At 48.7% G+C, this 25893-nt stretch overlaps 1 protein-coding gene and 1 long non-coding RNA gene across 5 annotated transcripts in view; one reads left to right on the top strand and one right to left on the bottom strand.

The window, feature by feature from the left end:
- Positions 1-25623, bottom strand: part of LOC105494993 (uncharacterized) — a 44972-nt gene extending 19349 nt beyond the window's left edge. For 2 of the 4 annotated variants that reach the window (XR_011621246.1, XR_011621242.1), the window contains exons 1-6: positions 24807-25623; positions 23875-23947; positions 17362-17486; positions 9331-10173; positions 7895-8047; positions 6833-7010 (exon numbers count right to left, since the gene is read on the bottom strand). This is a non-coding gene — a long non-coding RNA (uncharacterized lncRNA). Of the gene's footprint in view, positions 1-6832; positions 7014-7894; positions 8048-9330; positions 10174-17361; positions 17487-23874; positions 23948-24806 lie in introns of all 4 variants that reach the window. The other 2 variants (XR_011621249.1, XR_011621248.1) reach the window with 2 other exon arrangements.
- Positions 15921-17120, top strand: LOC105494992 (forkhead box E3). Its single transcript, XM_011764101.2, has one exon. The coding sequence runs from the start codon at positions 15932-15934 to the stop codon at positions 16886-16888; it is 957 nt and encodes a 318-aa protein (XP_011762403.2). The 5' UTR covers positions 15921-15931; the 3' UTR covers positions 16889-17120.
- Positions 25624-25893: the final 270 nt, after the last annotated feature.

The raw sequence follows: 25893 nt of genomic DNA, 5'->3' as shown, positions 1-25893 counted from the left end.
GGTTGTAAGTGTCCTCTGGGTTTATCTTCCCTCCATAGCAATTTCTTTCTTTCTTTCCTCTCACTCTCCTATGTGCAATTCCTTCATTTATTCAAAACTATTAAATACCTAATGTGCATCAGAGACTATCAATTATTTTTTTTTCCATTTTTTAAAAGAGATGGGGTCTCACTCTGTCACCCAGGCTGAGTGCAGTGGCATGCTCATAGTTCACTGCAGCCTTGAAGCCCTACACTGAAGCAATCCTCCTGCCTCAGCCTCTCATGCCTGGCTAATTTTTAAATTCTTTGTAGAGATGGGGTTTCACTATGTTGCCCAGGCTGTTCCTAAGCTCAAGCGCTCCTCCAGCTTTAGCCTCCCAAAGTGCTAGGATTATAGGCGTGAGCCATTGTACCCAGCTTGACTATCAATTCTTAACACAGTAGGCAGAATGATCCTTTGAAAACCTAAACCAGATCATGTTACTCCTCTGTCACTCTCCAGTGCCTTCCCAAATCAGAGTAAAGGCACAATCTTACAGTGCCCTGCAGGACTCTCATGTCCTGCCCTTTGCTCACTCTGCTTAAGCCACACGGGTCTCCTTGCTGTTCCTGGAAAACACCAGATCCTCTCCCGCCTCCACACCTTAGTACTAGCCCACTGTATTCCCACTGCCTGGAATGCTTTTTTTGTGTATCTACATGGCTCCCTCTCTAGCCTCCTCCAAGGCCCTTCCTGACTTTCTTACACAAAATTGGACCCCCTCCTTCTCTATTATACTATCCTGCTTTATTTCTGTCCATATTGCTTATGACCATCCAGAACAATACACTGCAAAATTTGCTTATTTATCTTGCTTAATGTCTATTTCTCTCTTCTAGGGGTCAAACTCCAGAGGGCAGGGGTTTTCTATCCTCTCTCTCTCTCTCTCTCTCTCTCTCTCTCTCTCTTTCTCTCTCTGTTGTATCCCAAACACCTAGCACAGTGCCTGTCACATAGTGGGCAATAAATATTTGTTCAGTGAATGAACTGATGGGGATAGAGCAGTGAAAAAGATAAAGCCCACGCCCTCAAGGAACTTAAGGTCTAACTGTAGAAGCAGACACCAGACAGTCACCCACAGGACTGAGCAACTGAATGATGCATGTGGATAAATGCTAGGTAGGGAAGTAGCAGGTGTAATGACAGTGGTCTGACTGTAGCCAGGAACACTGTCGTGAGTTACTCCAAAAAGCTGTTTGTGAGAGGATTGGAGTTCAGGGTGATGAGGGTTTGGAGCCACAAAGCTCTGGGAGGAAAAGATGCTGGAGAAGCTCAGATTGTCACTTCTAGGCCCTTTAAAGGTGATGGGACTCCAGGCAGAGGGTACTATCTGCAAACGGTGTTCAAGTGCCCACTCTGCCATGTCCAAGACACGTGCTCTGGAGCAAGCCACCTTGGCGCTGGAGTACTTGCTTCCTTATCTCTAAGATGAACATGGGATAACTAGCTCTTAGGCTGGTTGGGAGGTACAAGTGAAATGTTTGTCAGAGCTGGAACCTGCAGATATTCAATAAATGCTAGCTCATTTTCTGCTCCCTTCTTCTTTGTCAAACCTTTTAACATCCAGCCTCCTTTTACCTGGTCACTCCGTTCTCTCTCCTGGCCCTGTGTAAGCATGAAGAGCTGTATGAAAAAGGGAAGCATCTAATCATCATAAATGTACAACTGCAGGTTAACAAAGGTTAACAGGATCTTTCAGGGGCAGAATTTGACAGATTAGACTGATCTCTACTGTGCCCCAGGATGCTTGGCTTTGTTGCAATTAACTAAATCTCCCATCAGCCTCCCGGCCTGATGCCTGTTGGCCTATAAGACCATGCCACTAGAATGAATAGTTGGAGCAGGGGGTGGCACACACAGCTAGGCCCCCTGGTTCTGCCCATGGCCTTCCTCTGGGGGAAGCCCTCCTTGACTACAACCTAGAGAGAGCTCCTGCACATACCCATACATACACATACACACATGCAACGCAGAGCTACACACAGCTCCCAACTCCACCCCACACCATAGGAGGATGGACTCCTGGCCCCTCAAATCTTTCTCTCTTATTGGTAGGTGGAGTAGGAGGTTGATAAGGAGGCAGCAAGCATATTACTATTTCCCATGGTTAGCATGGACAGTGGGCACACTCAGGCATTGAGCAAATTTTCACCTGTGCAGGTGCCAGCCCTAGCATTAGGCAACAGAGAAGCAGATGAATCAGATCAGAGTCCTGGCCTCAGGGCTCACATTCTAGTGGGGGAAACAGGTACTTGCACAGGTAATTATAATATAAACTACACAGTAGTGGGTCCAAGTGGGAACCTACAAGAAGAGAGCTTATTTTCCCTTTGGGCTAGGGCAAGGCTGTAGGGATTAGGCAGCCTTGGAGCTGGGCTGAGGTAGGATGGAAGGGCTCCTAGGCAGATAGAACTGCATGAAGAAAGGCACAAAGGTGGGATACTGTGGTACAAGTTCAGGAAATGACAAAGCCTCTGATGTCAGGGTCAGGCTAGAGCATAGGATGGGGACATAACTGCTTTCACTGTAATGATTTGGTTTGTAACCACCCCTGGGAAACCCCTCCACAAATTAATGCCTCCCAGTCCCTCCCTATACCCACTTGACACCTTGGATGGTTTTGACCAGAAGAACTCTTTCTTGTTTACTGCTTCACTGCTTCACCTCCCTGCCTGGCCGCACATTCAGCTCCTTCAAGTCAGCCTCCCTTGCATCACCTCAAGGACACAGCAGTCCTGCACTCTGGCCCACACTGGCCTTGTCATCTGATCATCTCAAATGGCTGAAGTACCGAGATGATTTCACACAACAGCACCCTTTCTAGTAAAGGTACTTTGCTATATGCTATCTTAGGATGCTATTTTCATAAGAAATCCACTACAGTCAGTTTAGACAAAGAAAGGGGAAGTGATTACAAGGGAACTGGAAGTCTAAAGGAACCAAACACAGAAAAGGACTTGGCAGACTTGGGAAAGCTCTCAGGAGTTTCTCCCTGCCTCTGTGCTCTTTTCTCTTCCCGGACTGACCTTCTCCACCAATCAGATCACATGGAGGAAAACATGCCTGCTGACAGCACCTGACAGGTCCAGCCATGTAAAAACAATCTCCAAATTCCCAAGAGGAGGCAACAGGTGTAACGGAACCACATGTCCAACCCTGGCCCAATCAGCTTTGGGTAGTGGCATGGGGTCACATAAAACAAACACGGCTGCTAGGCTACACCTTGGGGGGTCATTTCTCATAGTCATGTGGATTGGTGAGTGGGCTGTTCTGAAAGAAGGGAGCACAGCAGATATCCCAAAGATGCCCATTACACACCTATAATATAGTGTGACAAAATGCTCATATGACTTCTAGTTCCTAGACTATCCTACTGACCTACTCTGTGACTTCAGGCAAGTCTCTACCATCTTGGGGCTGCAGTTTCTTCATCTGTACACAGAGGAGGATGAGACTAAGTGTCCTATTGGATGCCATAACTCTCCAATTACTTACCCTCTCTGAACTTCAGTTTTCTCATCTGTAAAATGGGAGTAATGATATCTACCTCACAGAGTTATTGTAAGATAATGGGTATGAAAATATCTAACATGGGTTGAGTACAGAGTTATTCAAGAAATGCTGGTGACCCTAGTAGATTTAAATTGAGTGGCTGTCCCTCTCACAATGGTTTCCCCCAAGGGTTGTAGCTATGATTCCCCACGTGTTTGGGAGAATTGCTCCTCCTCTGGTTGGGAGCTGCCATACTCCACAGTGAATTGTCAAGGGGTGAGCATGGGTCTACATTGGGCCACTCAGAATCCTTCTCTGGGGCCTTGTTTCAACTGCAGCTCTTGTATCTTCATTTGCAGAACTCTAAGGAGAGGGGCATGTTGCTGCCAACAGCCAGACCCCAACCTTGTAGAGAAAGTGGCCTCTGAGAGTGAACCTGACATGAAGAGGACTTTTGAACACTCAGTTTCAGACATTTTGAAGTCCAGTTTCATCCTTGCCCTGATTTATGAGCCAATACATTTCTTCACTACATTTTTCTTTTCTTTTCTTTCTTTTTTTTTTGTTGTTGTTTTTTTAGACAGAGTTTTGCTCTGTCACCCAGGCTGGAGTGCAATGGCGCGATCCTGGCTCACCACAACCTCTGCCTCCCAGGTTCAAGCGATTCTCCTGCCTCAGCCTCCCGAGTAGCTGGGATTACAGGTGCATGCCGCCACGTTCAGCTAATTTTGTATTTTTAGTAGAGATGGGGTTTCTCCATGTTGGTCAGGCTAGTCTGGAACTCCCGACCTCAGGTGATCTGCCCGCCTTGGCCTCCCAAAGTGCTGGGATTATAGGTGTGAGCCACTGTGCCCAGCCAACATTTTTCTTAAGTTAGTTTGAGTTGGTATTCTGTCACTTCCTTCCTGATGATACCTTCTTCCTTTCTCTAAGCCTCGGTTTCCTTAGCTGTAAAATGATGGGGTCCCATCCTCTCCTCTTTCATCTCTGACACTTTATTACTGTATTTATTCATTTATTCATTCAGTCAATTAGCCAATCAGTTACTTGGCATTTACTGTGCATGTTATTCTGTCCCTGGTCCTATACTGAACACTGGCAATCTTGCTAGAGAAACAATCACTTCTCCAGTTCTCAAGATTCATATAGTTAGGTTGGAGAGACGGGTAAGAAAGGATTCAGTACCATGGGTGATGGTGGCTGTGACAGAGAGAAGCACAGGCACTGTGGGGAAATCAGAGGACTTATCCCTGCTTGGAAGGCTTCCTGCAGAAGATGGCTGAGTTTTTCAGACAGGGGTGAGTGCAGAGAGAAAAGGAAAGGTACTACAAGTGGAAGAACCTACCTTTGTAAGGGCCCAAAGGAGAATGACAGAAAGCAACAGCCTGGGTGGGAGGGGAAGGGACACAAGAGATGAGGCTGCAGGTTCATCTCTACTCTTCTTGAGCTTATTTGTATTTTTCCCCCATGAAACTTCTAGGGAACAACAATAACAACAAAATACCTCTCCATTTTTTAAGCTTGGAAAATCCCCTGGGTAGAGTCTTTGAGTGCAGATAGATGAAAAGAAGTGGTTCTTGACCACAGAGGAGCACTGGAGCAAATGATTCTTTCTCCATCAGTGTGCCCCACTAGTCCCATGTCCCATCAGGGAAGCCAAGCTGGCTGTGACATCTAGCGGCTGGTCTAGGGCTGTCTGACGCTTCTAAAAATAGGAAGGCAGGTGAGCCTAAGGCCAACCAGAAGGCAGAAGAGCAGCCCAGGCAGGCCAGGGAGGAGTGTAAACATCCCTCCTCCCCTTATAGGAGACATACTCATTACATTTTGAGCAAAGGAGGCTCACAATGCACCCTAGAGAAAATATGCAGTTATTGCCCCTAACATGCCAAAGCCCTACTAACGACTGCACCCCTGCTCCAAAGGCACAAACTGTTCCAGATGTTGCTCCCTGCCTCTGGGAGGGCCCTTCCTTCCTCCCGCCCAAGGTTCTGGACTGTTTCTAGAGTTACAGTCTTTTGAGAGATATATGTCCCGCTGAGGGGCTTGGGGTGAGTGACTGTCCTCCCTGGGCCTCACAGGGACAGTCTAGGTTATCCTTTCCTTAACAGACTGTTGTAGAGACTATGCCTGTTGGCCTGGTGGGGTGGTGACAGAAGAGGTGCTAGGCTGGGAATGGGCAAAGTGGTGAGGGAGGTGGGTTCTAAATTTGGGTATTTTCAGTTTTTGCATCTATGAAATAGTATGAGTCTGTAGGAAGGCAGTAATTTGCAAACTCAATTCTTCAAACACACTCAGGAATTGCTATCTCTGGATGTGTACTGGCGTTGGAGCCATCTTCTAGCTGGGTAACTGGGCTCCTTCCACAGTTGTGGCCTTCTGTTCTCTCATCTGTAAATTGGGGATGGTTTTTGAAATTAACATTTTTTCCTAGTTAAAGAATGTATGCATTCTTGTAGCTTATTTTTTTTTGAAAACGTAATTAAATAATTTTTGAGTACATTACGTAACTCACATAATTCCAAATTCAAAAGATGCAAATAGTAAAGAGTTAAAGTCTCCCTCTCCTTCCTGTTTCATAGCCACACAGTTCTCTCCTCATGAAGCAACCACTGTTTTTTTTTTTTTTTTTGAGACAAAGTCTCGCTCTGTCGCCCAAGCTGGAGTGCAGTGGCGCGATCTTGGCTCACTGCAACCTGTGCCTCCTGGGTTCAAGTGATTCTCCTGCCTCAGCCTCCCGCATAGCTTGGACTGCAGGCGCGTGTCACCATGCCCAGCTAATTTTTGTATTTTTAGTAGAGATGAGGTTTCACTATGTTGGCCAGGCTGGTCTTGAACTCCTGACCTTGTGATCTGTCTTCCTCGGCCTCCCAAAGTGCTGAGATTATAGGCATAAGCCATCATGCCCGGCCTGAAGCAACCACTGTTATTGGCTTTTTGTATATTAACTATGGATATATTTTAAAAATCTGTTGAAGTATTAACATATATATAGCAAAGTGCATGTGTCGTAAGAGCACAACATGGTGAATAATGTTCATAGTTTAAATTCTTAAGAAGATAAAGAAACAATAAAAATCACCCCAAATCCATCACCCAGAGATAAAACTGTTGATATTTTGGTGTATTTTCTCTTTTGATGTACATGTGTGTGTATGTGTGTGTATATATATGTATATGAACATTGGAATCATGCTGTATAACTGATACCCTTTTTATAGTTAATATTATATCATGAACATTTTCTCACTTCATTAAAAATTCCTCAAAAATAGCTCTTTTAATGTTTTCCTAGTGTTCCAAGGAACGGATCCAAACGTACCTCAGGATATTGTTCAAGTTTTCCTCTGTGATAAATAACAGTGATGAGCATCTTTGAACATACGTCACTCGGCACATCTCCTCAGGATGAATTCTTAGAAGGGGAATTACTGAATCAAATCGTATGTCTCCTTTAGAAGTCAGGATGTAATAGGGAGAGTCAGGCCTGATTCACGGAGCTGCTTAAAGGATTAAAGAAATTATGTAAGACTCTGGTCTAGTGCTTGGCACAGACACTAAGTTCTGTGAGTGTGAGCCTAAGGGGTCCCAGGGAGAGGAGAGGTAAATATGTATGCCCCCTCTCCCTGGTGGCTCCACCCGCTAGACCTTCCCTTCCTGAAGCTTGCTGACTGAGCCAGATGGGAGTCTCAGTCTTGTCTGATCTTTATTATTTTAATCATTGCAGTCTTGCCAAGTGGTGGGCTGGTGAGTGTTTAACAGCTAGATTTCTGGCTGGTGGGGGGCACTCTGATTGGTAGCGTTCGTCAATTTCTGTGGTGTAAATACTCCCACTGTGGCCGATTTCAAACTACGACCATGATGTCACCAAAAGCAGTGTTGGGATGAGATGCATAGTCTCACAAGCTAGTTGGAACTGGCTCCAGATCACCAGTCCCTGTTTTTGTAGCCACCGAAATCTCCCTTTCCTCCCTCTCTCTTCTTAACCCCTCCCCATTTAGCCCCCACGCTGGGGCTTTTCTGAGGTGATAGAGACTTAACATTTTGTGGAAGGTGAATGTTGCTAAAGAACAAAAACATCCGGGGCCTATCATGGGGAGTGGGGAGGGGGGAGGGATTGCATTGGGAGTTATACCTGATGTAAATGACGAGTTGATGGGTGCTGATGAGTTGATGGGTGCAGCACACCAACATGGCACAAGTATACATATGTAAGAAACCTGCACGTTATGCACATGTACCTTAGAACTTAAAGTATTAAAAAAAAAAAAAAAGAACAAAAACATCCTCTCCCAGTCCTCTAAAGGAGAAACTGATGCTCATGATGGTCAAGATGATTGTCCCAGGTCACCCAGCCAGATGATTTTTCACGGAGTCTTATTACCTGATTCCTGCTTGGGACACTTCTCAGCTTCCTGCAGTGGAAATAAACTTTCTTTTCTAGCCACTCCTTTTCTTCCTCTTTCTCTTCAGCGACTGCTCTCCTGGATCCACAAGAGGATGAGGCCCAGGCTTTGCCCTCAGGAGCTAAGAGCAACTGGAGAGGCCAGACACATATGAGCAGCTTGCCAAATTATTACCACTTTCACACTCAAGTTCTTCAATCAACAGGAGCTTTATACCACTTTCTCACTGAGGTTCTTCAATGGCTTCTTTTAACACTTAGGACAAATCTGTTTAATGTGTCCGTCCGTGCATAACCACCACCCTCCCCCAAATGTCAGCTCCTGAGAGTAAGAATCCTTGGTCTTCATTTTTGGCTCCCTGGTGCCTAACATAGAGTCTGCCACAAATCAGGTACTGAATAAATACTGTTGAATAAGTGCAGAGAGGAAGGAGCTGGGTGGGGGCTGGGGGAAGGGGTGAGCGCAGTGTGGTTACAGTTCTAGGCTATGAACTGACTTGCTTCAGGACTTTAGACAAGCCTCTCCCCTTTCTGGACCTCCATGTCCAAAACTGTAAAGAAGACATATTGGATTCTAGCAATAGTTTAAGAATGGGGATTTAAAAAATACCTCCCAGCTACCTCATGTGATTGTAGTTATGCTTTTAGTATCCATTGATGGACCAAAAATCATGACAAAAATAAAAACAACTGCCAAACTTTTAAATGTGGTTGCATTTATCAATCACAGCAGCATCTACATCCATTTGAAGAACATTCAGACTGTGTGTGAGAGACACACTGTGCATGCAGTTTACAGACAGCACTGGGTGCCACATGGTTTCCAGATGCCTTTAGCTAAGGGGCCCAGATCATCTCAGAGTCCTTCAAGTACGAGGGACTTATGTGCCTAACATGGGTCACAGGAGGTGTGCAACTTGCATTGGGTCACACAGGACATGAATGGTGGATTCAAACTCAGTCTTCTCCATCTTGGGTTCCCTTTGCCCTGGCAGCCTGCTGACAGCACCACTCCCCTTCGGCTCCCCTGGAAATAAGAAGCAGGGAGGCCTGAGAGCACGGAGATTGCCTAGGGTGCGGGGGTGAGGTGGATGTCAGAACGCTGACAGCTCGAAATGACACGGAACATACTTCAGATGCCTTGTGTGTGGTTTAGGAGCGGCTGGAATTACACCCTCAGGGCTGAGCCAGCATTGTTGGAGCCAGAGCTGAGCCTGGACCCTGCTGAAGCAAGGCCCACATGGGGGGTCTTGGCCCAGGACCACAGAGCTGAGCAGTGGCAGTGAGGGCAGGAGGCAGATTCCTAGCTGGAAGCCAGCACACGGACCTTTTACCTTTCCAGACAGGTGTGGTCATTCATTCATTCACTTATTCATTCAGCAAGGTAGTCAGTCAGGCACTCAACAGATGCTCACCGAGCCGTGCCCCTCTGCAGCCTATCATAGGGTTCAAGGAGGAATTGCTCCCATTCCTCTGGGGAGGCAGGCATGGAGCCTGTGATCCAGTCTCTCTGGGTATGGTCAGGCCAGAGGTGCCAGCGGGCCTTTTGCCTGGAGAAGGAGCAAGGAATTGGGAAATGTTTTCTAGCAGATGAAATGGTTATCTTCTGTGAGTGGTTCTCAAGGGACAAGCAGGAGTACACCAGGCAGGTCAGGGAAGAAAGGGCCCTCCTGGCAGAGCGGCCAGTGGGAAAAGTAATTAGTTCCCTCTCTACCTTTGGATGGGAAAACTCTCTGGGTTTTCATTTGCTTATTTGTTTGACAATGTGGAAATGGACTTTTTCACAGGGAAAGATGAGACTTGTTGCTATAAAGGTCTTAGAGATGGAAGGGCTAGTTAGACAAATACATGAGACTGTATTTGTATCTAAAGCTGGCCAGTCAGGTTGTTGTAATTTTGATTAGCAAAAATGCAGAGTGGGAGGAGACTTGGCACTTATTTGGCTCAGTATAGAATTTGTGTGTTGCAGGGAATGAGGGAACAGGGAGGGCGGTGAGAAATGAGGAAGGAGGGGTCCACTGGCCAGTTGTGTGGTGCCTGCCAGCTATGCTGATGATTGGCCCTGAGCACTAAGAGTGACGGGGAGCCACTGGAGGTGTTTAAGCAGGGGCCACAGATGAAGCATTGCTCTAGCTGCTGAGTGAAGGAATCCGAGGAGGAGGCAGGGAGACCAGCCAGGAGGCTGCTGCAGTCTGCAGTGAAGAGAATGGATTCAACAGAACTTTCTGAGAACCAGCAGGTCTTGAGACTGGAGGTGGCTGGAGAGGGAGAGAAAGGAGAGGATGATGGCCAGTTTCTGGACTGTGTGACAGGTCAATGTTTAAGCCACCATCTGAGATGGATGGCTGAAGGTTCTCTCTCCATCCCCATCTTGAGTGAAGGGGAGCCAAATGTCTGATGTGGCTCAGAGCCACAGCCTTGGTTCACACCTCATGACATGGTCAGCCTTCTACCTGGTCTCTTGGCCTCTAGCCTCTTCCCTCTCTAGCCCATCCCCTGGTAGACTGAGTGACCTAAATGAGACATCTGATCATGTCACTCCCCAGCTGGAAACATTTCAGACTCCCTGTCTCTAGAAAGGTCCTACTTGGTCCAGCACATAAAGTCATCTCCAATCTGAGCCCGTTTACTTTCCTGTCTCAGTCCCTTGGCAGTCTACACCAGCCACAGTGAATACCAGTAGCAACAACAGCTAACAGTTACACAGCACTGATATGTACCAGGCAGTGTTCTAAGAACTTTACACATATAACTTGTGTAACTCTAAGAAAAACACTTCCCAAAAAATCTTGCACATCCCAGAATGGACAATACACACTTGCCTTCAGATTTTGCACCCAAAGTTGTCTCCACCTGGTATTCGGCCATCAACCTTCCACCCATCTGATACATATTTATTGCTCATCAACTTCTCCCAGGCACTATACTAAGTACCAGGGATCCAAAGTTGAGTGAGACATGGTATGTGCCCTCAACGCATACAAAGTTGAATGGGGCAGACAGACACACGAAGGAACAATTATAACACGATAAGGTAAGCGCAGTGATGGAGATGTTACGGAGCCACAGAGATTGAGCCCCTAATCCAGTCTGGGGCCTTCCTCACTTGGCCGTCTGCAGCTTTACCCCTTCCGGGATGCATTCCCCACTTTGCAGACAGCATAAGGTCTCTTCTTCCTGCAGTCCTTACTCTACCCACACCACACACCAACTACCTTTTGTGGGGGAAGTTCAGGGGCTGCTTCCTCCTGAGCACAGTGAAGGCAGAGAACAGTCTGACTCACCATAGGATCCAGCACCCAGGGCAGCCTGGACACAGATGACTGGAATTTGCTAAATGAAAGAGCCTGAGGAATAAAGAATCACAAAGGGGGCATCTTCCTCCTGGGTTACTCCCTGACGCTCTCTCCAGAGTCAGGCCTGTACCTGCTACCTTTCCTAAGCCTGGCTCAGGCCCTCTGGGGTCAGACCCTGCTGGTAAGGATGGGGCTGTGGCTGTCATCCCGAGTTCAGGAGCAGTCTGGTTAGAAAAGGCCTTGCCAGAGGCGGGTCCCAGGATGCCCCCAGCCAGCGGGAAACTGCCTGCCTCGGGCTTCTGAGGAACAAGCAGTATCCTGGGCAGCTCTAGTTTTGGGTGTAAGAGGGAGGAAGCCCTGCAGCAGCCCTCAGGACCTCTGAGTGGCAAGAGATGGTGTTGGGGAATCTCTGAGATTTCCGTGGCTCCAGAGCCCCTTCTGCAGCCTCTGGGCTCTGAGACTGGTGGAAGCTGTGATGGAGGGCTTTAGAAATAAATGACTCTGGGATAGCCTCAAACTAAAAGTGTTTGAGGAACATTCCAGGAAGCCTTCAGGAGCCTCAGGCTGGTCCCTTGGGCACTCACTGAGTTAACATGGCTCTTTCTTCCCAGAGCTCTGAAGGGCAATCATGAGGATGGGTGTCTTGGGGCAAGTACCTGAAAGGGCTTTCTGCCTCAGCCCTTTCTCCTAGGCAGAGTAGTTGGGAAGCTCTGGCCCCCACCCCATGTTCCTTGCCTCAAGGTCTGTCTTGGCTAGTGGTGCCTTTGCAGAACTGGAGCTGGGAGCAGGGAGTCTTGGGGGCTAGTGCTAACAGCTTTGGACAAGGGTGGGAATTTCCACTCCTATCTAGAGAGTCATCGACACTGTGTGCCCTGACCTGGGCCTTTGGCCTCCAAAGGGCAGTGGGAAGGCCGGCCCCAGGGCCAATCCCTGGCCATTAATCCCTCCTGCCAGCCCGAATATCCACCCAGTGTGGTCAGACAAAGGACTGCCCAGCCCAGCCACTGTGTTCCTCCCGCCCCAGGGGCTCCACTCAGACGCTGGGCCGCCTGGAATCCAGGCCCATGAGAAAGGGGCCGCCTTCACTGGCCATCTTATGCCCGGATGCTCAGCCGCATCACGTCCGGCCCAGGGCCTGTGAAAAGAGGGCCCAGCCACGCTGAAAACACGGATTAGCCCTTGGGCCGCCCCCTGACACCGGCCTGCTCGGCTCCAGCTCCGGGAAGCAGGCCCAATGGAGGGGGCCAGACAGGCACAAAGAACTGGAAAAGTCTGGGTTCTCACCCCTTTGGCCTAGCGCCCCACCCCCACCCTTCCCAGGATTAGCATAGCCAACCACACATTCAGTTTCATTTATTGAACATGTACTATGTCCTAGGCTCTACACATTGACCAGAAGACTGAAAGTACAAGGAAACTGCACGTAGCTACAGGTGGTAATAAAAGCCACTTTTCCCTCAACCCCCTCACTCCCTGGAGGTGTGAGATGGAGGCTGTGGTGGGTGCTTCAGAGGGGCTTCATCCCTAAGGGAAGGTAGTGGCGGTGTATGAACCTTGTCAGCTCTGGTCTGCACTTGAGTCTAGCTGCAGGATTATGTTGCACCTGGTTGAAAATATGCAGGTGCTGAAATAACTTCTCTGGCCCTGCCTCTCTCCTTCCCCTGGGTTAATACTGATTATGCCAATTGTGTAGTAGGAAAAGAAAGCACCTCTTGCTAAGTGCCATTGAGGGCCAGGCACTTTCATACATGATCTCATTTGGCTCTCAAAATGCTGAGAGGGGGCATGATTGCTTCCATTATTCTGTTTGAGGAAACTGAGGCTCACTGAGGCTCAAATGAGAAGTGGCCCCAGGTCAATCTGCTCCTGAAGCTAGATTTCCTGATGCTGCAGTGGCTTGTCTTGTCTTCTTCTTTGGTGAGCTGGGCATTGTGACTGCACCATCTTATGTTCCATATGGCCTACCTTCAGGTGGTAGAATGCAGGGTGGGGCCAGGTGCGGTGGCTCCCAGCACTTTGGGAGGCCGAGGTGGGTGGATCACCTGAGGTCACAAGTTCAAGAGCAGCCTGGCCAACATGACGCAACTCTGTCTCTACTAAAAATACAAAAATTAGCTGGGCGTGGTGGCTGGTGCCTGTAGTCCTAGCTACTTGGGAGGCTGAGGTAGGAGAATCACTTGAACCTGGGAGTCAGAGGTTGCAGTGAGCCCAGATAGCCCCATTGCACTCCAGCCTGGGTGGCACAGGAAGACTATGTCTCCAAAAAAAAAAAAAAAAAAAAGAAAAGAAAAAAGAAAAAAGAATGCAGGTTGGGGAGGTTGAAGAGGGTTCTGAGGCAGGACCTGCTAGAATATAAACTGAGCTGACTCTTCATTGTTGTGGGTGAGGGATTGTCTCTAGATCTCCAAATGTCATCTCTTTCCTCTCTGCTTCTGTAGCCCCTCTGACCACCTCTACTATAACTGGCAATTGTCTATCTCTCCATCAGATTTTGTCTTCATCTCTGTCTTGCCCAGAGCACTCGCTAAGGGACTGGTCCAGAAGTACTTGGTGAGTGATGAAGGCTGAACTGAGGCCAGGAGAACTGAAGGAGGGATGGATCCGGGATCCATGTGGAATTGACGGGACTTGCAGTTGCCTGAATGTGGAGAGTGAGTGGGGAGGAAGGAGCCCAAGATGATGATAACCACACTTTGATCTGGTGGTGGTGGGAAGGAAAAGGGAGAGGTCCATTTGCTGAGATATAGAATGCTGGAAGGAGAGCCGGCCAGGGCTGGAGGATGTACTGGGTAGAGGAAGAGATGCATTTCATTTAGGACATTTGGGTTTGAGATACCTTGAAATATCCATGTGGTTATGCCCAATGGGCACCTGGATATGCTGACCAGGAGGTGAGGAGAGAAGCTAAGAATTTACCTTGGTAGCTGAAGGTGTTGGAGCTGGAAATACTCTTAATTTTCTAATGTCTCAGCTCAGCTTTAAAGGATGGCATTCTTAGAAAAGTGGGGTGCCAGAGCTTTGAACTTCACATTTAATTCCAGCTCTACCACTTACTACTAGCTGTGTGAAGTCAGGGAAACCACTTAACCTCTCAGAACCTTAGTTTCTTCATTTGCAAAACAGGAATAATAACAGTACTCACTTCATGGGGTGCCCAAACTTAAGTGCAATAATGTACATAAAGTGTTTACCAAATACAAAATGCTCAGTAATGGTGGCTGTGATGTCATCAGCTGAGATTGGAGCTGAGAGAGGGGCCCTTGAGCTCCATGCTTTGCATTTGGATTTTGAACTGGATTTTGAGTTTGGAGTTTACAGGCCTGCTGTAACTAGCTTTGGTCACCTATACCTGGGGACACTCTATAGCATGGCTGGGGGATTAGGATGGGGCAAGTGAGATACCCATGACCCCAAATGTAGGGAGGCCCTGGCTCTCAAGTGCTGACTGCACTTGCAAGGCCCTGAGACTGAACTCCCCTTAAACTCAGTCAGGTACCTCAGTGGGCTCACTGTCCTTCCAGCCCTGCTCCATGTCCAAGTCCCTTGATCTGCCTGTCCCCAGGACAACGCACTTTAAGACAAGTCTCCTTCACTCTGTGGTTCCCTCTGAGCTGGGGATGGGTCTCTCCTGTCTCTTTGGAGAAGAGGTTTCCCAAAATAGGCTGAGTGCTGCATCCCTCTGGATGGCAGTTGTGGGTGGAATTTCTCAGACTGAGTTTTTAACAAACACTGCCAAAGACCCCCATCCCCAGTGAGATGTATGGTGTTTCTGGGTCAGAATGCGGCTCTTTCAGACCCCCAGCCTGTGGAAGCCTACATTTTGTACTCTGTGTGTGTGTGTGTGTGTGTGTGTGTGTGTGTGTGGGCGCGCGGGCGCGCGCGAACCGAAGCTGTTTTCTCCAACAGGAGGGGTGTGGAGAGGAGGCAGCCAGAAAGGCAACTCCAAGTTGTGGATTTCCTGGGGGCTCTTGATTTAAAGCGGCTGCACCACTTTCCACGATTCTGTTTTTTCAGAGAATGCTCTCAAGGCCTGGAGGGAGGGCAGGACAGGGGTATGGGGGAGGGGGGTGGCAGAGAGGCGAGATGGTGACCCTGATCTGGAGCAGCCAAACATCCTCCCAGAGACAAAACCGGCCTGGCTCTGTCCTGCCCCGCTGCTTCATTACCTTGGCCCAGGTTCCCTAATGGCTGCGAGTGGGCCTGACACCTCCCCATCAGGATACTGAGGGCTGGCAAGGCAGCCTTCATTTCTGTCCCAGCTGGGGATGGAAGGACCAGGAGGCGGATGAGGGGACCGACTACTGGGAGGAGCAAAATGGGGAGGGGGCTGGGAGAGTGAATGGGTGGATTTGTGATTGGGAATGATCCAAAGGAGAGGGGGTAGAGGGAGGGGTGGAAAGGGAAGGGGACTGACCAAATACAGCGCGATGGGGCCAGGGCCAGGGGCTGACCTAACCGAGATGGGGAAGGGGTAAGTCTGGGTCTGGGAAAAACTGATCCAAAGGCAGAAAGGGAGGGGCGAAATGGAGGAGGGTACCGTGAACAGAGTAAGGGGGCTGGGAGAAGAAATTAGAGGGGAGGCGCTGGCCAGCAGGGAAGGCCTGAGCCCTCTCCCCCGGCGGTGGCGGGGGGGGGGGGGGGGGAGGTGGCAGTGTCCATATAAAGCGGGTCGGCGGCCCCTGCCGTCCCGGAGTCGCGCGGGCAGGGGCTGCCGCAGCCGATGGCCGGGCGCAGCGACATGGATCCGCCCACCGCGTTCTCGGGCTTCCCGGCCCTGCCAGCGGTCGCGCCGTCGGGGCCGCCGCCGTCGCCCCTCGCAGGAGCCGAGCCAGGGCGGGAGCCCGAGGAGGCGGCGGCTGGCCGCGGGGAGGCGGCCCCCACGCCCGCGCCCGGCCCGGGGCGGCGGCGGCGGCGGCCCCTGCAGCGCGGGAAGCCGCCCTACTCATACATCGCGCTCATCGCCATGGCCCTGGCGCACGCCCCGGGCCGCCGCCTCACGCTGGCCGCCATCTACCGCTTCATCACCGAGCGCTTTGCCTTCTACCGTGACAGCCCGCGCAAGTGGCAGAACAGCATCCGCCACAACCTCACGCTCAACGACTGCTTCGTCAAGGTGCCCCGCGAGCCAGGCAATCCGGGCAAGGGCAACTACTGGACGCTGGACCCCGCGGCTGCCGACATGTTCGACAACGGCAGTTTCCTGCGGCGCCGCAAGCGCTTCAAGCGCGCCGAGCTGCCCGCTCACCCGGCCGCGCCGCCGGGGCCGCCGCTCCCCTTCCCCTACGCGCCCTACGCGCCCGCGCCCGGCCCAGCGCTGCTGGCGCCGCCGCCCCCTGCCGGCCCCGGCCCAGCGCCGCCCGCGCGCCTGTTCAGCGTCGACAGCCTGGTGAGCCTGCAGCCGGAGCTGGCGGGGCTGGGCGCTTCGGAGCCGCCCTGCTGCGCCGCGCCCGACGCCGCCGCCGCCTTCCCGCCCTGCGCGACCGCCGCCTCCCCGCCACTCTACTCGCAGGCCCCCGACCGCCTGGTGCTGCCCGCGACGCGCCCCGGCCCCGGCCCGCTGCCCGCTGAGCCCCTCCTGGCCTTGGCCGGGCCGGCAGCCGCGCTCGGCCCGCTCACCCCGGGAGAGGCCTACCTGAGGCAGCCGGGCTTCGCGCAGGGGCTGGAGCGCTACCTGTGAGCCTGCGCCGCACGGGAAGGCACCTGTGCGACCTGTCCCGCCCCAGGCCTGCGGCGCCGCCCGCGAGCGCCCCACCTCTGCCCCCACCCTGGCTTGGAGCACACCCAGCGCCTCTCGTCTTGGCCTCCTGGACTCAGACTCCTGCTACACCCTTCTCCGTCCCCCATCCGTGGGGAGGCTCCCACCATCTCGCCACTGGACAGAAGCGTCCCGTGACCTGCCAGTCTCTCATTTCTTCTCCCTCCACTTGTGAGCGCCCCCAGCTTTGCGGCGCCCCCCACCCCAGGTTTCCTGGTGAGTTCCAAGCCTTTGCAAGACAGATCTGTGATCCCAAGCCGTCTCCTCCACCGACTGTACTTCATCAACCTTCTCTCATGTTTTTCCGACACGTTAGAGGTCAGACTCCTGGGTTCATGACTTACTCGCTAGAGTCCCTTCATTTCCCCACAAGTTTGCCCCCCACCTCCACTTACCTGTCTGCCTTCAGTTTCTTCCTGGGTAAGATCCCCCGTTTCACGTAGACACACCTGGCTGCCTTCTTCACGCCCTGAGGACGCTTCTTGGAGATTTCAGAGACAGGCAGCACCAGGGCTCACGACTGAAAGGGGGGTTGGTGGGCCTTTAGGTCTGCCCCACTCCCTGGAAAACTTAGGACTTATTGGGTTATTATTATTTTTAATTAAAGTTGGTTTAATTAAAAAGAAAGAAACCTTTTTCTGGGCTTGGTGTGCTGGCTGGTGACTTGGGGGAGTGGTCTGGGGAGACCGGGTGAGCTTTGTTCTAGATCTTGGGTTGCCACATGGGGTGAACCTCCTTGTGAGACATCAGTCAGAAGTTCATTAAATGGGATTAGGAAGTGATTCTCCAGCAGGATTAGTGGCTAACACGAATTTGTTTTAAAAAGGAAGTGATTCAGCCATAGCTGTGCACATAGTAGGACTAGTCAAATGCCATCTCCTGCATCTCAGCCCGGTAGAGACGAGATGGGCTGGGCATGTGTGTGTACACACTTGTGTGAATGTATCTGAGCAGCAGGTTGCCTGCTGTCTGGGATTATTCCCAGCTCCCATGGATAAAGAAGCACTGGCCGTTGATTCACTGTTGCAGTTAGTTAATGTGCCCAGCCTGTGCTAGGCACTGGGGAAATATCACTGAATGAATGGGCAAAATCCCTGCTTCATGGAGGTTGTGGGCCAGTGGGGAGAGTCATTAATCCAACCATCAACACCCAGAGAAATAAGTTAAGTGCTCTACAGCCTTGCACTCAAAGTGTGGTCCACAGACCTACACCACCACCTGGGAGCTTGTTAGAAATGCAGAATCTGGCAGGACATGCTGGCTCATGCCTGTAGTCCCGGCATTTTGGGAGGCCAAGGCAGGAGGATTGGTTGAGGCCAGGAGTTCAGGATCAGCCTGGCCTAACATAGGGAGACCTCATTTAAATAAATAAATAAATAGAAATGCAGGATCTCAGCCCCACTCAGACTCACTGAATCATCAGATTTTGCATTTTAGCAAAATTCCCAGGTGACTAGTATGCATAGTACTACGGAGTAAAGGCGCTGGCCTCAGGCAAGAGGCTCAGCCTAAAGGATTAGAGCTCCCTACTATAAAGAGTGAGGCCAGGCCACAGAACCATACCCCACCCACTCTGAACTTCCAGGCACTGCACCATTGGCTATGCCCCGTCTTACCTTCCCTGCTGGATTGTAATAAGGGGCAGAAGGGACTTGAGCTGATTCCTGACTGTCCCCAGCACCAAGGACAGGGTAGCACTCAACAGACTCAGAGGTGTGAGGGAGGGAGTTGGCCTTTGACCCTGTCCTGCTGTCTGGTGCTGACCCAAATGCTAAGCATCAGGCTTTTGCAAGCTCCCCCACCCCAGGGCTCCCAGTCTAGTTGAGTCTGAATTAGGGGTAGGTGAAGATGGGGGAGGGAGTCAGTGTGTCTTGAACCCAGGGTGAGTGTGATTTGCATGCAGGACACGCAGGATGTGCCTCTCTTGGATACCAGAGTTTGAAGCTCTGGGGTGGTGATGGAAGATGAGGGTGGACAATGGGCCGCCCATAGAGGAGAAAGTATGAAAATCTGAGAAGGCCAGGAAGGCCCTCTTTGAGGGTAGGGGAGTAGGTTTACACAGTATGGTAGGAAGTGACCTGGATAGACCCCCTCCACCAGCTATTAGCCCCTTTGAGCAAGGGTCAGATCAGATTTGCCTGATGCACAGCAGTCCTTCACTTAACATATTTTGACTGCTCGAGGGCATGAATCCCTGCTGTCTGATACTGTGCCTGACTTACAGAACAACGACTGAGTGGACAGTACTTTGACTTTGGCACCTTCTTATCCATTCTCACTCATAATCCTCATAGTGACCTATAGAAAGGGTGAAAGAGGTGAAGTGGAGGCTCTTTCCCCACTTGTAAGTTTAGCAAACTGCCCCTCCCTAGGTCTAGCAGGTAGTGAAAGATCCAGCTCTCAGTTCTCTAGGAAGTAGAGCTCTGTAAAGATCAAAATGCAAACTTGCTTTTGCTCCAAATGGTATTATAGCCCCTCCCCCTGCCTCAGAGCATCTGTTGATAAATTCCTTCCCAGTCTAAGAAATCCCAGGGAAGGAAAGGCCTCTTCTCGCTCTCCTGAAGCCAGGAACTGCTTCCTGAGCTCTGAATTCAATTCTTGCTACTACCTTGCAGGTCTCAGTCCCAGGATCTTGGAACACTTCGAGGACAGGTAGAAAATATCTGTAGGGAAATACTAGGAGGGTCACCCTTGAACTGGAAAATCAGATTTTTATTTTTTAAATGCTTCCTTAATTTTCCTTTATTCAGGCCGGGCATGGTGGCTCATGTCTGTAATCCCAGCACTTTGGAAGGCCGAGGCGGGTGGATCACCTGAGGTCAGGAGTTTGAGACCAGCCTGGTCAACATGGTAAAACCCTGTCTCTACTAAAAATACAGAAAGTAACCGGGTGTGGTGGTGCATGCCTATAATCCCAGCTACTTGGGAGGCTGAAGCAGGAGAATCGCTTGAACTCAGGAGGTGGAGGTTGCAGTGAGCCAAGATCACACCACTGCACTCCAGCCTGGGCGACAAAACGAGACTCCGTCTCAAAAAAAAAAAAAAAAAAAAATTGAAACAAGCACATAATTTGACAAGTCAAATAGCAATCAAAGGCTTATAGTGGTATCTTGTACCACTCTCAGGATCTCTACTTTGTTCCATACAAGAATCCGCTTTCAGTTCATATTTTTCTCTCGAAATATACTTCCATATTTTCATGCTTATACTCCTCTCTCTTGAAACAGTAATGATTAACTTCCTATTATGATAGATGAACATTTACCTCTAAAATCTCTTATCTCCTTCCATTCTCCCTCAAATTACCAACTTTTGGTTAAATAGTTTTAGCATTTAGATTGTTGCTATGTAAATATTGTTCTGTGATAAGCTACTAGTGTACTATGATTATAATTCCTTTTGTGTGTGTGTGTGCAACCTTTTATTTTACCTGAACTTAATAATGCCTTATTCTTTCATTTGTTCAACTTCCTTTGTACCTAAAAGGTACAAAGCTAAATCTATGGGAAGCTAAATCTTCCCATACCTTCCAGTAACACTGTGGTACAGCTTTTCATGAGGTGAGGTCAAACTTACCAGGAAACCTATAACTGCTTTTGGTGGTTGTGCTTTTCCCTTCCTGGGGCATCTCTCCCAGAGCCCTCCATCCTTCAGCTCATCTGGACTGATGGTACTCCAAGTCAGCTGAACAGAGCTGGATCTGGAAATTCCCTTCACCATTACCTTGGGAATTCTGTGTCCTGTTTTGGATCTTCTACTTCCTGATGTCCCTATTTTCCCTTTTTTCTTAGTTTATTCTCTTGTTTCAGTCGAGGTAAAATTTTTGGAAACTTTGCACGTCTGAAATTGTTTTAGCATGAGAAGCTAAGCATGCATGTGACAATGAAATATTTGCGTCAACGCTGTGCTTCTCTGTAGACCTTTTTTTTTTTTTTTTTTTTTTTTTGAGGGAATCAGAGAATGGGAGATATTTTCTCAGCTTAGTATGCTTTACCTGTAGGGAAGCAGGGAAGGTGGTGGAGTATTATGGAAATGAGGGGTTAGAGTTTTGGCAGGAGGACAGGACAGGAGAACTCTGGAGATTTCCTTATAGGAGAAGGAAACCTGAGAGGAGAAGGCCTGAGAGGGGTGACTTACTGACTTAGGGGGACTTGGAACACAGGGAGGGTCGCTTTGGGCCCAGGATGGTGCTGAACTGGTTTGAGGGCCTCCTGGATCCATTTAAGAAGGAAGCCAACATTACCCTGGCACATGGAAAATTGAGAACATAGGAAAGTGACACCCTTGGCAGGGACACTGGCAAACATGACAACAGAGAGGCTCCTTCAAGAGAGCCCTCCACTATAGTGACTGGATTGGTTTTGAGCCCAAGTGTATTACCTCTCTGGGAGATCCTAGAAGTAGGGGGTGAGGGGATTTTGCATGATACCGGTTATTGTGGTTTACTCTTAAAGGGAAAGAATTCTGTGGACTTCAGTATTGACTTTAATTTTTTTTATTATAATGTCAGTATTTGCAGGTATAAATTCCTTAGACTTGTATTTCTTACGTGATTGTTAAAATGGTTTATAAATTACATTCAAACAATGAAATAAAAATTCAAGTTGATAACATTAGTCAAATGTAAAATAATATATTGTGGCTGGGCGCAGTAGCTGACGCCTGTAATCCCCAGCACTTTGGGAGGCTGAGGTGGGCGGATCACGAGGTCAGGAGATCGACACCATCCTGGCTAACACGGTGAAACCCCATCTCTACTGAAAATAGAAAAAAATCAGCCAGGCATGGTGACATGCGCCTGTAGTCCCAGCTACTCGGCAGGCTGAGGCAGGGGAATCACTTGAACCCAGGAGGCAAAAGTTGCAGTGAGCCTAGATCATGCCACTGCACTCCAGCCTGGGTGACAGAGTGAGACTCCGTCTACAAAAAAAAACAAAAACAAAAACAAAAAACAAAAAACAAAACCATATATATATATAGAGAGAGAGAGAGAGAGAGAGAGTTTTGCTGAGACTACATCACTTGCACCATGAATATGGCTCTGACTTCTCCATAGCAGGTTTTCTGGGTTTGTCATTCCTTGGGCCATGTGATGACTAAAGTCACCACTTTTAATTTTATTTATTGATTGATTGAGACATAGTCTCACTCTGTCACCTAGGGTGGAGTTCAGTGGTACAATCATACCACGCTGCAACCATGACTTCCTGGGTTCAATCGATCCTGCTGCCTCGGCCTCTCGAGTAACTGGGACTATAGGCATGCACCACCATGCCTGGCTAACACCATTTTTTTCTTTTGAATGAACTGCAGGGATTCCTTCATGTAGCAGGCCATGATACCAACAGACCCAAATATAGCATATATTTATAAAATCTATATTTTTTTTTTACCTCATCTCAAGATTAAAGTAGCACTACCTGACAATAAATGGAAATAAAGACTTCAAGTATTAGGTATTTCTTACAAGGAAGTCACTTATGTGATCCAGAATATGCTTATATGAATGTGCTTACTATCATGAAAAAAACCACCTATGTGATCCAGAATATGCTTATATGAATGTGCTTACTGTGGTGAAAAAAAACAACATTCAAAAATTTTTATAAATTCCCACATGAATAAGAATATATTCTTGGGCCAGGCACAGTGGCTCACACCTCTAATCCCAGAACTTTGGCCGAGGTGGGCGGATCACCTGAGGTTGGGAGTTCGAGACCAGCCTGACCAACATGGAGAAACCCCGTCTCTACTAAAAATACGAATTAGCTGGGCGTGGTGGTGCATGCCTGTAATCCCAGCTACTCGGGAGCCTGAGACAGGAGAATCGCTTGAACCCAGGAGGCAGAGGTTGCGGTGAGCCGAGATTGCGCCATTGCACTCCAGCCTGCACAACAAGAGTAAAATTCCGTATCCAAAAAAAAAAAAAAAAGTATGTATTCTTGGACCATACTTCACACTAAGCAATTAAACATTTTAAAACATTTATCTAAATAAATAACTCTTTGGTTAGAAGAAAGTTGCCATTACAGACTATTTATAAATGAATAAAGGTAAGAATAGTACCTATTAAAATCTAAAGGAAGTAGTCAAACTTGTGCTCAGAGGAATTTCATAGCCCCAAATATGTCATGGAGACAGAGTTAGAGGAGCCCTGGGGTGGGGTAGGGATACCAGTTACAAGGCTACTGCAGCATCCAGGCAGGAAAGGGTGGTGGTTTGCTAGAGGTGGAGGTGCAAGTGGAAAAAAGTAGATATACAAAGCTATAGAAAGAATCGGCTGTTGGCTAACATCATCCTTATCCACCAAAGCCAAACACTTTCCCATTTAATCATAGCCTCTGGCCAATCCTGAAAGGTTGGAGTGGTCATTTCACTGGTAGTCACCCCTGGTCTGGCTTGCCTAATTTAAGGAGTAACTAATTTCAATAGACCTATTAGCTCAGAAGGAACAGACAACATTGTCAGAGACGGTTCCTCCACTGCTCCCACCAGAGGGCACCTAGGTTAGCTGTTTTTTCCTGTGAATTCTGTCAAACCACTGAGGAACCTATTTCTCTAGTTAAATAAATTGCTCCAGAACACAGAAAAAATGGCAGTCATCCCAATTCTACCTACTATGTTATCTAATTATGCTATCGAAACCTGATAAAGGAATACATAAAATATAGCCTAATCTCACATATGAAAGATGATGCAAAACTTGTCAGCAATGTATCAGCAAATTAAACTTAGTAAAAAAAAAAAAAACAAAAAAAAAAAAACAAAAAAAACCCACACAGTCGTGCAGTTTATTCTTGGAATGCAAAGATGTCATTTTTAGAATTATTTGCTCCACATTGTAGGAGCTGTGCATCATCACCTTTATAGATGATGAAAACTGGGCTCATAAAGGTTAAGTGACTTACCCAGGTCAAGCTGCAAAGTAAATTATCCAGGACTTGCTTCCAGGTCGGCCCGACTTCAAAGTCATTCTCCTTTCTCTCAGGAAGAAAAAAGTGGAGGTGGAAACTTGGATGAAAAGCCCCAGGCACCAACAAAATTCTTCAGTTCACCCTAATATCCCCCTCCCCTACACCCACACCCACAGTCCAAATCTTGAAAAGAGCCTTTCCAGCCATGATGACAGGTCTTTGGTTTCCTCTTTTTTTGTCTCTGTCTTTCACTCCCCACCCCCTCCCCACACCCCTATAATCCCCTCTCTCCCCATTTCCCTCTTTCTAATCTCCTTTCTCCCATCATTTTTTGGAGATAAAAGCGCCACCTGTTGGCCGCCTCATGTGCACCTGATTTGAGCAGAAAATCATTGGAATGAAGTCAAGATCCATTTGGATGCTATTTTGGGCTGGCAGGAGCCCCTGGTGGCTGAAAGGCACTTGCTCCAGCAGGGAAATCAATTGGTGCAGAAGAGGAAAACTAGCTGCAGTTCCCACCTCCTCTAGAAAATCATCCTCCCCACTTCCTCTTGGCAGGGTTTGGTAGTTGCTCCACGGCAAATGGAATTGGAATGGGTGTGAGGTTGGTGGCCCTAGGTGCAGGCAATTTATCTACTCTAAGAGGGAGACAGAGGAAAGGGGGCTGGGCTGGGGGCAGAAAACCTGGGGTCTAGTCTCAGGTCAAATACTTAGGCAAGTCCTTTCCTTTCTCTGCCCTTCATAGCAATTACTGCCTCTCCCCAAGCCCCTTGATTGTGCCAGGCCCTGTGCTCTTTCCCAGCTGAGGACTCAGAGATGGATCAGACACTGTCCCTGCTCAGAGAGCTCAAATGTTGGCAGATGACAATACAGTATGCAGAATGCTTTATGAGATAAAGAGTTGCTAGGTTTCCTTGGTCACTCACCAATTCCCGCCTCTATCCTGACTCAGCCTCAGTCTACCTCTGAAAATAGAGAATGTGCCCTATCCTCTCTGCCTGGGTAGGGACGGCCTTTGTGACTGCTAAAGCATTGTGATGATGGGTGAGGATTTTCTACCCTGCCTGACTGGGGCTTCCCAGACAGGGCCTGTGTCTTCTCTGCTCCACTGTATGGGCAGCCTGGCCAGAGCTGAGCATACTGCAGCTTTGGTTTGAACTGCCCTTATCTGGAGGCTGGACTTGGGGTTTAGGGAGTTGATGAGACTTAGAGACAAGAGGCCTGGACCCTGCTTGAGGGAGACACAGGCCCCACCCTGGGCATCAGTCTGTCTCCCTTGAGTTATGAAGGGGCTTCCTTTGTGGGCTTCACAAAGGAAGGCTTTCTGAAGGTGGTGGGTTGGAGTTCTGAAAGGAGGGAGGGGAGGGCCTGCTGCTCCTGTTCCTATGAAATCCCTTCTTCCTCTATCCATCCTAACCCCTGTCCAGCTGGCAGACTGAAAAAAACTGACTACTTTCAAAGTAGTTTAGATGGACCAACAGAGGGAGGGAGCCAAAGACAGAGGGATGGGAACAGAACAGGAAGGAGGAAAGGTGGAGAATCTGGGGTCCTGCCTAGCAGACTCAACTGCTTCCCTGTCTGATAGACAGGCAGGTGACACTCACAGGCACCTCACATGTCTGGCTTCACGTCCCTTGCTTTCAACATTCATAGCCACCAACCATATTTTCAAGTTGGAGCCCATAAAAAGTGTTCAGCACACAGTAACAGTTTTTATTCTTATGTTCTGAACACTCAGTCTTATTTATTGAAATAATCCAACCGTTTCTTTTAAAGTTTTTATTTTATTTTATATTTATTTTTATTTATTTAATAAAATAAAGTTTTATTATTTAATTGTTGAATAAGTAATACATTCACTTCACTTGGCTTTACAAATGTAAAAAAGTTGTCCATGAAGTCACCCATTTGTTTCCAATTTGCCGTAGTGGATAATCAGTTACTAGATTTTTATTCATCCTTCTAGATATTTTTGTTGCATATGTAAACCAAGACAAGTACACATTATTTTCT

The sequence above is a fragment of the Macaca nemestrina genome, chromosome 1, assembly GCF_043159975.1.
Source record: "Macaca nemestrina isolate mMacNem1 chromosome 1, mMacNem.hap1, whole genome shotgun sequence".
Classification (NCBI taxonomy): domain Eukaryota; kingdom Metazoa; phylum Chordata; class Mammalia; order Primates; family Cercopithecidae; genus Macaca; species Macaca nemestrina.
This window is presented reverse-complemented; position numbering and strand designations above follow the sequence as displayed.